The sequence below is a fragment of the Plectropomus leopardus genome, chromosome 9, assembly GCF_026936395.1.
Source record: "Plectropomus leopardus strain MGB_pleo_1.0 chromosome 9, ASM2693639v1, whole genome shotgun sequence".
NCBI lineage: Eukaryota > Metazoa > Chordata > Actinopteri > Perciformes > Serranidae > Plectropomus > Plectropomus leopardus.
The window spans coordinates 14480562-14492701 of NC_142184.1; the positions used below are offsets into that span (position 1 = coordinate 14480562).

Sequence of the window (12140 nt, forward strand, 5' to 3'; positions counted from 1 at the left end):
TGTCCCAACTCTGTCATATCTTTGCCAAAAAAAGGTCAAATTAAGTGTTTTTCTCTGTCTTCACATGCAACCCTGTCAGTCAACTGTTGCATCATCAAAAGTAATTTGCTTGAAAAGGGCTGAGTTTCTCCAAATAAGATCTGTGTGTATTGCTATGTGAATAAATCTATAGTTACTCTAATTATATTTCCTTTCCAAAAACAGAGAACTCACAACCGTCACAGATCAAGATCATACACAAACTCAAGGTAAGAACATACTTAAAGCTACAGTTGGTAACTTTGATAAGAAACATCTTTTTTCATATTTACTGACTGTATTCACACAGCACTAAATAAGATGGATAATGTGTAAGGGAAATCATATTCCTCTGTCTGCTCTAGTCCCATGTAGTATTTCTAATAGCCTTACTGCATGTGGACGAAAACAACCAATCAGAACTACGGAGTCTCTAATGCAGTGATAACGTGAGTCACTGCTCATGAACTGCGGTCACACTGTCAAACTAGGCAGTGCTGATCAAATATCAATCGAGATTCTGTAACTGCATTGCCAATTTCTCACCTCAAATGTTTTAACGTACTTTAGTGTACTGTTTAGCTGTGAAATGAGAGTTTGTGACCTGTCTGCTATGTTGGATACAGTTAAACAGGGGTACCATGCACCGCCCACCTGGCAGACCATCTTTATAATTTTACAGCTAAACAGCTAAAATATGTTTCTGAAAACTGAAAACATTTGACGGGAGAAATAGGCAACGCAGGAAGAGAATCTTAATTTATATTTGATCAGCACCGCCTAGTTTGACCACAAAAGTTACCAATTGTAGCTTTAAGGGGAGCTTTGGTATTTTGAACCTGGATCCTGTTTCCCCATGTTTAGTAACTATTGAGGACAACAACTTTTGTAAAAGAAAAAAACTGCATTATAATCTCTAAGGCATTGTACACCGTTAATTTACATCTATTGGTTTAGCCACTGACAGGATCAGATTGTTATCATAAGTAGGGCAGCTCGCTTATGGCAAAAATAATAATCACGATTATTTTTGATTGATATTGAAATCAGGATAATTTAACATGATTACTCATTGGCCTTCGGAACATCATGCAGTTATTGAACATTAACTCTGGTGTTTATTTTTCACTGGATGTCCTTTAACTTTAAATACAGGTGAACTTAAAAACAACAAAAGCTATGTGGTGCAGCCACAACTGTGTAACACATCTTGCTCATTACTGTAGTTTGTTCACATTCGCATAATAATAAAACCTAACCCAACTAAAATAATGTAACAATACATAACAGTTACTGTATCTATAACAGCAAAATCAAAATTTGAGTAAAGTTCAATGATTGTTTCACTAACTCAGGAGAGTCTCAGCACACTGACATTTCTTACTTAGATTGCTAACTTTGGAACTAACTTCTGTCACTTTAATCAGCAGCTGACATAGACATAGGAACGTGTGCTGGGTGTTTAAGAGTTTTAACATTTATTCACTGACAAACAGCCTCAACTGTTGACACATCACAGCTGCGTTTCACTTTATACTCTCTGCTCCTCTAGCTGAAGCGTCACTGTCATCATCACTGGCACACACACGTCCGCTCTTCCCGCTCCTGCTTGTTGTCGCTCGCGCTCTCTCTCTTACTGCGCACACTGTCTGGATCCAAAATGAGATACTGAAGTTTCAAAACAACCAGAGAGGCAGTGTGTCGTGACTCGCTGTTTTCAATCTGTGCTGAAACTTCTGTTTGGACTTTGGTGGGATGGGCAAAGCACTAGAAAAGGCTATGCTTGATTTACAAAATAAAGGACAAGACAGAAGCAACATTGTTAAACTAATGTTGCACAAAATCGTTTCATCTCGATTCTCTTGTTTTAAAAATCAATGGAAGCCAATATCGTAATGGAAATTGAAATTCAATTAATTGCACAGCTCTAATCATAAGTGTCTGAAAACATTACAGAAAACCAAAATGTTTTTCCGTACCTTTTGCTGGTTTATGCTATTTTGACTCAAGGTCTCAAGTCACACTCAACGAGATGTCCTGTTCTGAAATCTTGCAAGAGGTGTCTTGTTGCAGGAAAAACAATGGCCAAAAAATTAGTGAGAGGTGGAGGGAGGGAGTGCTTGGAAATGTTCGTTGTGTGGGGAGTACAGAAAGCGCAGTGCCTTGACGCAGCGAGCCAACAATCGACTGTCGGTCAGTGTTGGGCTGACAGTGAGCATCCGTGAACCTAGTCTCCACGATTGTCCCGCATCATGGGCCCTCATCAGTGCTAGTTGGCTTTTTTTCCAACGATTCAGCGTGTTGAATCAGCCTCCGCAACAGTGGAGCATGTTGGTGATAAAATCACTCTGATTGGCCGGTCAGCTCAATGCACAAGAAGAGACAAGGAAGGGAGGAAAGTAAACAATCAGCTAAAGTCAAGGGGGAGTGAGGTCGAAACAAACTTGTCATATAAGGGAAGATTATTTTTCTTTAGCCATTGCGCTCTGAAGGCACACTTCTTTGTGTTGTTGTTCACAAAATAAATATGCTCTGTACTTTCAGCTTTGGATTGTGGTGTTAATGCGCTGAACTAACTACCCTCATGGTGGTCATCTGGTTTTCCCCGTTTTGATAGACTATTACAAATGGCCACCGTCTGCTGGTATGGAGGGCTGTCTCCTTTCACGCAGGCGCAGAACATTAGTGCTTGTTAGCTGTCCGTTTGGTGTGCGCATGTGCAACTTTTGGCAGAGACACTACTTGTTGCAGCTGGTTCTCTGATTTTGGTTTGGTGGGTGAATATTTAGCTGATTTAAACAATGTGAAAATGCCAGCGAGACTTCAAAACAAAACTTCTTGAGAGACTTGGTCACAATAATAAACAGACGAGTGAAAGGCAAGGGTAAATGTTTCATTACTCTGTAGGATCATTTTTGTAATGTTGGACACTATCTTAGCCTGTCAGTGGTAAAAAGAAGCACATTAAGGGGACATAAATTGATGGTGCACAATGGCCCATAACATTACACTGCAATTTTGCAGCTGCAGCAATCTGTCTCAATAGTGGACCAGTTTGAAAAAAATATTTGTTTCCATTAGTCAGTTACTCACATGTGGTAATAGGGTCCAGGTAAAAAAAAGTTCCCCTTTAACATCTTACAATCACTCTTTCTGTGTTTATTGAACTTATCCAAAATTATTCATTTGTCTGTATTAAAGCAGCAACCTGCAGGACATGGAGATGGAGCCACAATAAAGTGAGTATCCTCCTCACCTACATCACCGACAGTTAAACAGCTGGAGCTGGCACACATCATTATATGTCTTAATTTATTGTGTCACAATGTAAAGTATGACTGTTGTGAACATCCATCTTTATAGTCTTTGTTTTTTCAATATTCATTTTATCTCCACAGATAACACAGGGCACATCGCTGCAGCAGCAGATGGAGCACTTGTGAAGCTGCACATTTAATCCATCATGACCAAGTTTTCATATCAGTATTTGTGTGTGTGTAATATGTCATGCTCACCTATTTAATCAGAAGCTTGGCTTTGACTGAGAGCAAAGATGGGCCTTATTTGGAATAATAATGTATATTATGTTTATGCGTAATGTATTACAGATATCTTTTCACTAAAAAAGTTTTATTTTTACACTAGTTATGTATGTTGAATAATGTGTCTCCATTTGCTACCACTTAACCAACTGTTTGTAACATTTCCACAAGTTATTTATTAGTCTCACTCTATTCAATCACCGAATTGATAATAAAGGTTCCATCACTACCAAATCCAAACTATAACGCTCTCTAGCCGTCCAGCTACCAGCGCATTTATATACGAGCACAACAAAATCACATGTAAAGAGTCGGCAATGACCTCATTAAAGGATCTGGGCCACTTCATAGCCTACATCCTGTTTGACTTAATGCGTTTTTGCTTGTTAAAACAGCCTTTGTGAAGCAGTTTAGTTTCACTCGTTATCAGCCTACAGTGTCGATCAACACACAGTCTGCATGTGGCAAACTTCTAACAGATATGATCAAATATTTCTTCATCCAGTTTCATAACAAATCAGTATGGGCTCAGCGTGAACTCTGGAGAATATTCTGTTAATGTTAAAACACAGCAAGCTGTTGTCAGTTGCAGAGAGGCTGACATACGATCCAGATAGATACACACCAGTCGCTGCTGCAGCTAAACAAGGAATGTCCTCACTGTGCAGGGCATAAAAGACGTTGGTGGGAAATATATACTATCATAGTTTAGTCTTATATGTGACATTTTATCACTACTGAATGGTGGCAGCAAAAGCAGGACGATACAGAGAGAGAGAGAGAGAGGGAGAGAGAGAGAGGCATGCATTCCCTCGTGTTGTCATGACTTTCACTCATGTTTACTCAGTAGTGGTCCAGCCTCTCGTTTTATAATAATCAATTGCATAACGTCTGCATTTGAGAGGAATTTTATTCCCCACGCACTTGAAATGTACACGTCTTGAGGAGAAGACCACAACAGTAAATCCTGTCAAAAGACTCCCACATGTAACTGCATGCATGCGTGTTGGCCTCTAATTTTTTTTTTTTGTAGAATCTATGTAGGAAGCGGAGGTGGAGAAAAAAACAACACAACCCTACCCCACAGCTGCTGCAGAACTGTGTGCAGCCTGCAATATATCACCAACTATAACACTAATTTCACAGGCTGCCGCTTATCAGGGTGCAAACCGCCGCTGCCGCGCTGGCAGTAATCCATTCTATATCCCAAGACTTCGCCACATTACAAAACAAGGAAAGTATTTCTATAATCCAATTTAGTGCCTTTCTACTGAGGATTAAAGGCAGCTGTGCAAGATGAAAAGGCAAGTTGCCTTCAACAATAAATATGTGGGAACTGCCTAAGACCAGTTAGTTGTCAAGAGAGCTGCCGCCCTTTTTCTTTCTCCAAATCTCCCAATCTCACTGTCTTTTGTTTTTACCTTCAAATTAGAAGAAACACAGCATACTGTTGCTAAAATAATAGATCACTCTCGATAATTAGGGACAAAAATAACTCTGGAAGCAGATTTTATTTTCTCAAATGTAATAAGTGGTGGTTTCCAAGATAGAATATTCACTTTGTCATACTTTTGCTGCTAATTGGATAAATGCAGAATCATGATAGCTATGTTATAAATCTTGACATTAGCTTACTGACCATCAAGCACAGTACAGCACACATTGGCTCAGAAATTAAACTCCAAAAAGTGAATGTGTTACCAAACACACTACAAATAAAAACAATTATTAGATTCAATTATTACAGTCTTAAAACAAATATATAATTATCTTTGGCTAATTCATAGGCTCAGTTGAGGAGGAATAAATGTTTTCCATACAGCTTAAAATGTTAATAGACAAGTTGTAAAGTATTTAAAAGTAGTGCTGTCACTGATAGTACATAAGAGAGACTCGGCCAAATAATCATGGCTGCTCAACCTGCTGTTTTATCACCGTGTGCCACATGGTGGAGGCAAAGATCCAAACTGAGTCTCCCACTAATGATAGGAAGCTGAAGACAGGTTACACTTTGCCAGACAGGACACAAGCACAACATGTTGTCATAAGTTCCATCGTATTTATGCTATTTTTGCCAGAAAACATCAACTGCTTAAAGAATTAGTTTGTGGAAAATCATCTGGACTTTTCTCATTGGTCTTTGTCATCCATGTGCCATTCATCTGGATATGTGATTATACAGCTGTGGTATTTCCCGTTGACGAATGCTGGAGCTGTTTAATCATTTGGACAAATAGAAGCTCTCCTAACAGTTAAGAAACACATCTCAAATCTGTTTTCATGGAGTGGACTGTGAACAATTTAGGGTAAACATTGTGACAGGAGATTAGAAGTTGGGGGTAAAACAGATGAAGAAACACTGAATGAGACAAATCAGAGAGTGAGAGAGAGCAGGAAGAGCTACACATCAATAAAGGCAACACGCCGCAAACAGTAGGCAGCCTCAGAAGGAATGTCTTTGGCGCTGATCTCATTGGCATCCAAACGCAGCATTCGCAGCCTGGAGAAGTTTATCATGTCGATTGTACTGCAGAAACTTTTTAGAGAGAACTCTGAAACACAGAAGAGGAGATAGGTATGAAGGGAGGAAACGCGTTCTAGTCATCCTGTGCAGGAACAAATGTATTCAAATCACAGAGAGCAATCAAACCAAGCCAAACTTTATAAAAACGAGTGCTGCTGTGTAATCCCCCTGGGACTTTAAGTATGTTTTTGTGCTAGAAGGTTGGAGTTGGTTCTCATATTTCTATATTAAAGCTACTTTTGTTTGATTAAACTCAGTCAAGACTGTTTTTTTTTCTCCTCTTTTTATTTGGTTTTTTATTGGGAACTTTTGAATTTCGTGTGTGAGCTTCCACTGAAGAAAGTGTTTATAGAAAATCCCTGCCGCTAGAGGAGGGGCATCATTTCAAAGAGTCTTTTGCTTTCACCGATTGGTTGGAAATTTCACTTCGCTGCATGCTCAGTCCCCACCCCGAGAGTAATGTACGGTGTGACATCACTGTTGGGCGTGGCCAAGAGTGCAAGTCGAACTCTCAAAGAAATAACAACATAAAAAAAATCTGAAGCTGAACTGCCAAATGCAATTAAATGGTATAGTGAAAACAGCACAGCTCGAAACTATATGGGTGAACCGGTGCATGCCTGAACTTCACTTTGGGTCCAAAATCACAGAAGTCAACTGGAGTGCATTAAGTCGCTGGAGGGTTCACTAAAGTGTGAATTAAAGGATGCAAAGAGGTAAATGAGATCAGCTCCTTTAAATCAAATTGTTTTCTATCAAACTTCCTTCTCTCTAAAAAAGTTTTTTCTGCAACCTCATTAGCAGATCGTGTTGAGAGGGTCAACAGTTCCAACTTTGTACCCACGTTTGTGCTGTTAAAGATTTGTCAGACTTTTGTGTTGTTAGTCGCTCAGTTCTTATCCCGAGTGAGCAGAACAGTGTGTGTCTTGCTATGCCAACCAACCCAATTATAAAATCCAATTTAAGTAGCTCCTCATGTTTGATTTTAAACTGCGAGAAATGCTCAGGGAAAAAAGGGGTAACTGGCAATAAATAGTCCGATAGCTTGGCACCATAAATCATCACTTATATCAGCTTTTACACAATTTAAGTTTCAGTATGTTATTTTTGATAATTAGAAATAAGAGTAAAGGATTTTTCTAATCACAGAAAAGTTCTTCATGGTACGTCACTCTAATATCTCCTTTAAATCCTTAAATATGTTTACTTTTATATTGCGTTATAATAACAGAGAAGTGTCTCTACCTTTGATGTTATTGGCGTGTAAATAAAGGTTCTCCAGGTTCCTACCGACAACAGGGATCTTCTCCAGTTTATTGAAAGAAAGATCAAGCTCAGACAGCGTGCTGACATTGAAGACATTGGATGGAAGTCCTTTATCTGTCAGCTTGTTATGAGCTAAGCGCACAAACTGCAGTTTGGGATTCATGGTGAGGAAGCCCGCTGGCACGCTCTCTATGTCATTAAACTCCAGGTAGAGCTGCTGCAGCCTCTCAGGGAGGTTGTCAGGGATTTTCCTCAGCTTGTTTTTCCTCATATCCAGCATGGTCAGAGACTTAAGTCCCTTGAACACACCTCCAACATCCTCCAGAACATTTGCTTGGAGCTGAAGGGTGGTGAGGTTGGCCATCCCCCCGAATGAGCTGGGGGAGATTTTTGAGATCTTGTTGTGGCCAAGTCGCAGGTCCATGATGGACTTGGGCAGGTTGGGAGGCACATGTGTGAGCTCATTGTGATCCAAGAGGAGCCGTTCCAGGTGCTTGAGCTTGCTGAAGACATTCTTGCCAATCATGTCTGATTTAAGCTGGTTTTGAAACAGCACAATCCAGACCAAGTTGGTAGCATTGTCAAATATGCCATCTTTGATGCCTGTGATCTGGTTGCGCTGCAGGTAGACATACTTGACATGTGAGGGGACATAGGGAACGTGCTGAAGGTTGCGGCCGTGACAGTACATAGCTGTGGGGAAGGATGAAGGGCAGTCGCACTCCAGGGGGCAGTCCACATCATCGGCCCGCCAGTCGGTGTGCCGCCGCCGTCCTCGTAGATGAGACAGCCACTGCAACTGGCTGTAATACTGACCAATGCTCAGATCCAGTGTTCCCATAATGAGGAGGAGCACCACTGTCCGCATGATCACTGATGAAAAACCAGGAAGAAAAAGATATCAAGTCAAAATTACAATACGTGTGACCCAAATCTGTAACGCACTCTGAAATGAAATATTCTGCCACAAACAATGACTCTCTGCTCCACTTTTGAAATGTACAGTTGGTACAGTATACCTACCAGTTGGTTGATCAGAGACGCTGCCTCCTCCCTTGCTCACGTCGCCTGTGTCTTTCTCAGACTGAGTGGATTATGTTGTTGGTATAGAGTAAACACCCCCCCTCTCTACGTAGCTACAGCCCCATCATCAGACACCCACTCTCATTAAAGGACATACATTTTTTTTTAGCTCACATGTAAAACCTACACTGCAACGCATCACCTCCAGCTTGGTCAATATCAATCCCATCTGTGAACCCGGTGCAGACATCTGCTTTTTAACAACCTTATGCTCCTTTACTGTGCTTTGCCTTATCATTAGGAGAGCCACTTGAAGTCTGGCTTGCTGTTTATTGTACAGCGTTGAGGGTATGGAGAGGGTAGGGGGTTTTGGTGTAGAAAATTTAACGAACTGGTCAGACACTGTAATTAGTGGTGTGGTAGTGGGTTTTTCTTATATAACACAATGCATCTTAGTCTAATCCAACTCATAAATTGCAGCATGCTTTTGTACATTGCTCATTGTATGTTTCAACATGTACAAAGTATGACAACCCTGTTATCTGTCAGAAATCCCACTCCGAAAACATGTTTTTCATTCTGTCCCCGTCTGCTTCAGGTACTTATTACTTTACTCAATTACAGTGTAGAAACTGTAGAGAAAGTTAACATTTGAGCTGGCGCCTGCAGACAGGACAGCACCATCATCATCCTGCAGATTGTTTTGAATGAATGGGCCTCACCGTTCATCTGCCTCACCAGAGCAGGAAAGATTGGAGGCAGAGTTACAGAGTTTTTCGTCCCCTCCAGTTTGCTTCCCTCACTCCCTCTAAAGGAGTAAAACAACAATGTGTTGATTTGAAACTGGAAGACGTTCAGCACTTAATAGAAGCTAATCACTAAACAATTACAACAGAGGAAAGGGAACCTGAGGATACACAGATGGGACTCCTTTGCACAAATGACTTGGCAGGTTTTTAGTCACGGTGCAAGTCTTTTGCCAAAAACTTGATTAAAACAGTAAAAACTGTTTTTACAACAGATGTTACATGATCTGATGTTTAAGAAGCGATGCAAATCATTCTGTTATAGCCTATCTAGGATAACATGAAATATAAATCCTTCCTCACAAATGTATCCAAAGTAGCAGTGGGGGACGATAAAAAGTTTCCAGGAAAGCAATATCTCTTTAAAACTTTGATGTTGGATTTTTCATTCAGTTATAATCAAACAATGTTTAGCTATCTACTTTATACAACAGGCATTAATATTTTACATCTGGGCAGCTTTATTTTCTGTGTGACGCAGAATGCGCCACAAAGACTGTCTGAATTGAAACAGGATGCAGACGCTGCATTATAATTAGAGCAACATGTTTTATCCAAAACATTTTGTGTGGCCATCATTTATTCATGGATCCAACTACAGCCTGCAAAACCTTAAAGACTTCATAGTACCAATTTTATGACAGTACACAATAAACATTGATTCCTAAGGCATTTTGCTGTGGCAAGCTGTACCATAAAGTGAAACCAAAACTATTTGATGTCATAAATGGACTGTAATAGGAAAAATATGTTGCTTTAAAAAGTATATGTTTGTTTATTGCCTGGAAATTCTTTAAAAATGAGAAGATCAGAGAGCTGTGATTTTTAATTAGTATGTATTCCAATCTAAATGACAATACTGGTGTCGTTTCGCACATTTACCAACAAAGGCAAATGCTGCTAGTAAATTCTCAAACCAGTTTTTTAGAATAGATTACAGCATTTTGAGCAACATCGTGACTGCTCCAGACATTTAATGATAAACTATTGGATGGACCCTGAACCTTGCTTTATGTTCTTTGGAGAAAATGTTCACATGAATTTAACTGTCGTCACTTTCAGCCTAACATTTTTAACAATTTAAAGACGTGTTACATATAGCCTATAGCTAACATGTCATGCATTGAAAATGTTGCAGATTGTCATAATTTTTCGGTCTTACCTTGACAACACGTCTTACTTTTTCACTAGCCTTTGTTATTTTCTTTCATTTATTTTTGTTTCTTATTCAATATTGTTCAAGTTAGTTTACTGTGTAGGTTTGCCCATTTTATATTATTTTTATTTTTTTGATTTACTTTTTATTTTTTATTTTTGGTTTAGTTTTTATGAGTTTTAGAGTTAGTTTTATATATATTTTATTGTAATATTGGGGTAATTGTCATGGATGAGATATAAGAAGTTCAAATAGGCATTACTAAGGCAGTTGACTCACAGTAATGGAGACGTCCCAGTCCCAGTAAACATATGCACTTATACCTACTCGTGCTTGTTAGGCTGAAAAATTTGACCAAATTGACTAAAACTAAGGTAATATCCTACATTTTTATATTATTTCAGTTAGTTTTGTAAGTAAACAACATTGTTTCACTTAGTTGATTTTTTTTTCAGAAGTCTAGTTTTTCATTTTATTTCAGTCAACTCAATCTTTTTAATTACCTTTAAAAGCCATGCTCTCTACATATAAATAGATATAACATATAAAAAATGTAATGGACATTTAGAGGAACCTTACAATTGCAGTCCCCAGAAGTTACACCCTGATTATTCTTGCATAGCCAAATAGAAATGTGTTAGTTTGTAAGCCTATTTCATGGTTATATATTTTGCAAGCAGTTGTTTTTCTGTAACCTCATTACATTCTGTCTCTTTGCGGCCAATGCACCGGTAGCAGATGAAAGTTACCTTTGTGATAAACAGTGGCGCCTTAGAATTATTTTTATTGGGGTGGCCAGATGGGGCTACTGAAAAACTTCGGGTGGCACACTGAAATCAAAAAGCTATAAATCAATTTTGGGAATCCTTTCATGCTTTTGTCATATAGACTACTTGAAAACTATGTCAAAATGAGAGGAAGGGAGTCGCATACTGATATACTTTGGTTTCTTATTTTACAGTAAATGGTACTAATTATTTGATGTGCATGGATGAATAAAGTGCGGTTACAATTTCGAGTTCCACAACAATACTGTTTTAATTTGTAATGTATCTATGCATGTCAGGAGATTCATTGTTCCTTAGGCTGGTTGTCCTTCTTCTTAAAAAGACAAATATGCAGCTTTAATTTGAATGAGTACATCGATTGTAAAGTATAACCACAGACCTCATTTCAGTCAAAGCCCATTCAAAAAAAACATAAACCTGAGACTAGGGAACTGGGAGAGATAAAATGGTAACACATTTCCATGTTTTAGGACTCATTCTTGCACCACTCCATTATTTTTGATTCTTTTTGTGAGAGGAGGCCAGCTGTTTCGCAGGTAACCAGTTTACTGTGCCATATATATCTATATTCTGCCAGCTGTAAACTAGTCAATCATATTTGTATTTTCTTAAACATGTTAACAAAACAGAACCTGCAGATCCTCTAACTTAATCACTGGCAAAACCCCCTATGTCATGATCAAGTTAAGTCAAGTTATTATTATTATTATTTATTTACTTCAAGGCAATACGTTTTCAAGATTATTTAAGTAAGATCAAAGTGTCAGATTTTACAGTGTACGTGGTTTCACTGGTTGCAAACTACAGTGGTAGTAATGGCATATTGTGGGGCTTTTATGCAAAGTGAAACTTTTTCAGACACCGATTCATTTTTTTCACTTTTCATGGCATGCTAATTTAACATGCCAGGAAAAACATCCTTCATTTTTTTTAAACAGTTGAGCGACTGGATGTTTATTTGACTACATTCTCACAGGGAACTGCGAGCTGATCAAACAACAGGCAAAAAAAACCCAG

General features: G+C 38.9%; 2 protein-coding genes across 3 annotated transcripts in view; one reads left to right on the plus strand and one right to left on the minus strand.

Annotated features, from left to right (window-relative positions):
• The window catches only part of csf1b (colony stimulating factor 1b (macrophage)), a 24045-nt gene extending 17709 nt beyond the window's left edge, over window positions 1-6336 (plus strand). Inside the window, exons 8-10 of one of the 2 annotated variants that reach the window (XM_042491687.2) lie at window positions 205-248; window positions 3220-3257; window positions 3417-6336. In XM_042491687.2, the coding sequence (XP_042347621.1) occupies window positions 205-248; window positions 3220-3256 (81 nt within the window). In that variant the 3' untranslated portion in view covers window position 3257; window positions 3417-6336. The remainder of the gene's footprint in view (window positions 1-204; window positions 249-3219; window positions 3258-3416) is intronic. The other variant, XM_042491688.2, reaches the window with a different exon arrangement.
• On the minus strand, window positions 5958-11998 carry fmodb (fibromodulin b). The gene is made up of 2 exons (XM_088082040.1): window positions 7330-11998; window positions 5958-6112 (listed from the first exon to the last, which is right to left on the minus strand). Exons 1-2 carry the CDS (start codon window positions 8216-8218, stop codon window positions 5961-5963), a joined length of 1041 nt encoding a protein of 346 aa, XP_087938166.1. The 5' UTR covers window positions 8219-11998; the 3' UTR covers window positions 5958-5960.
• Between the last annotated feature and the right edge of the window lie 142 nt (window positions 11999-12140).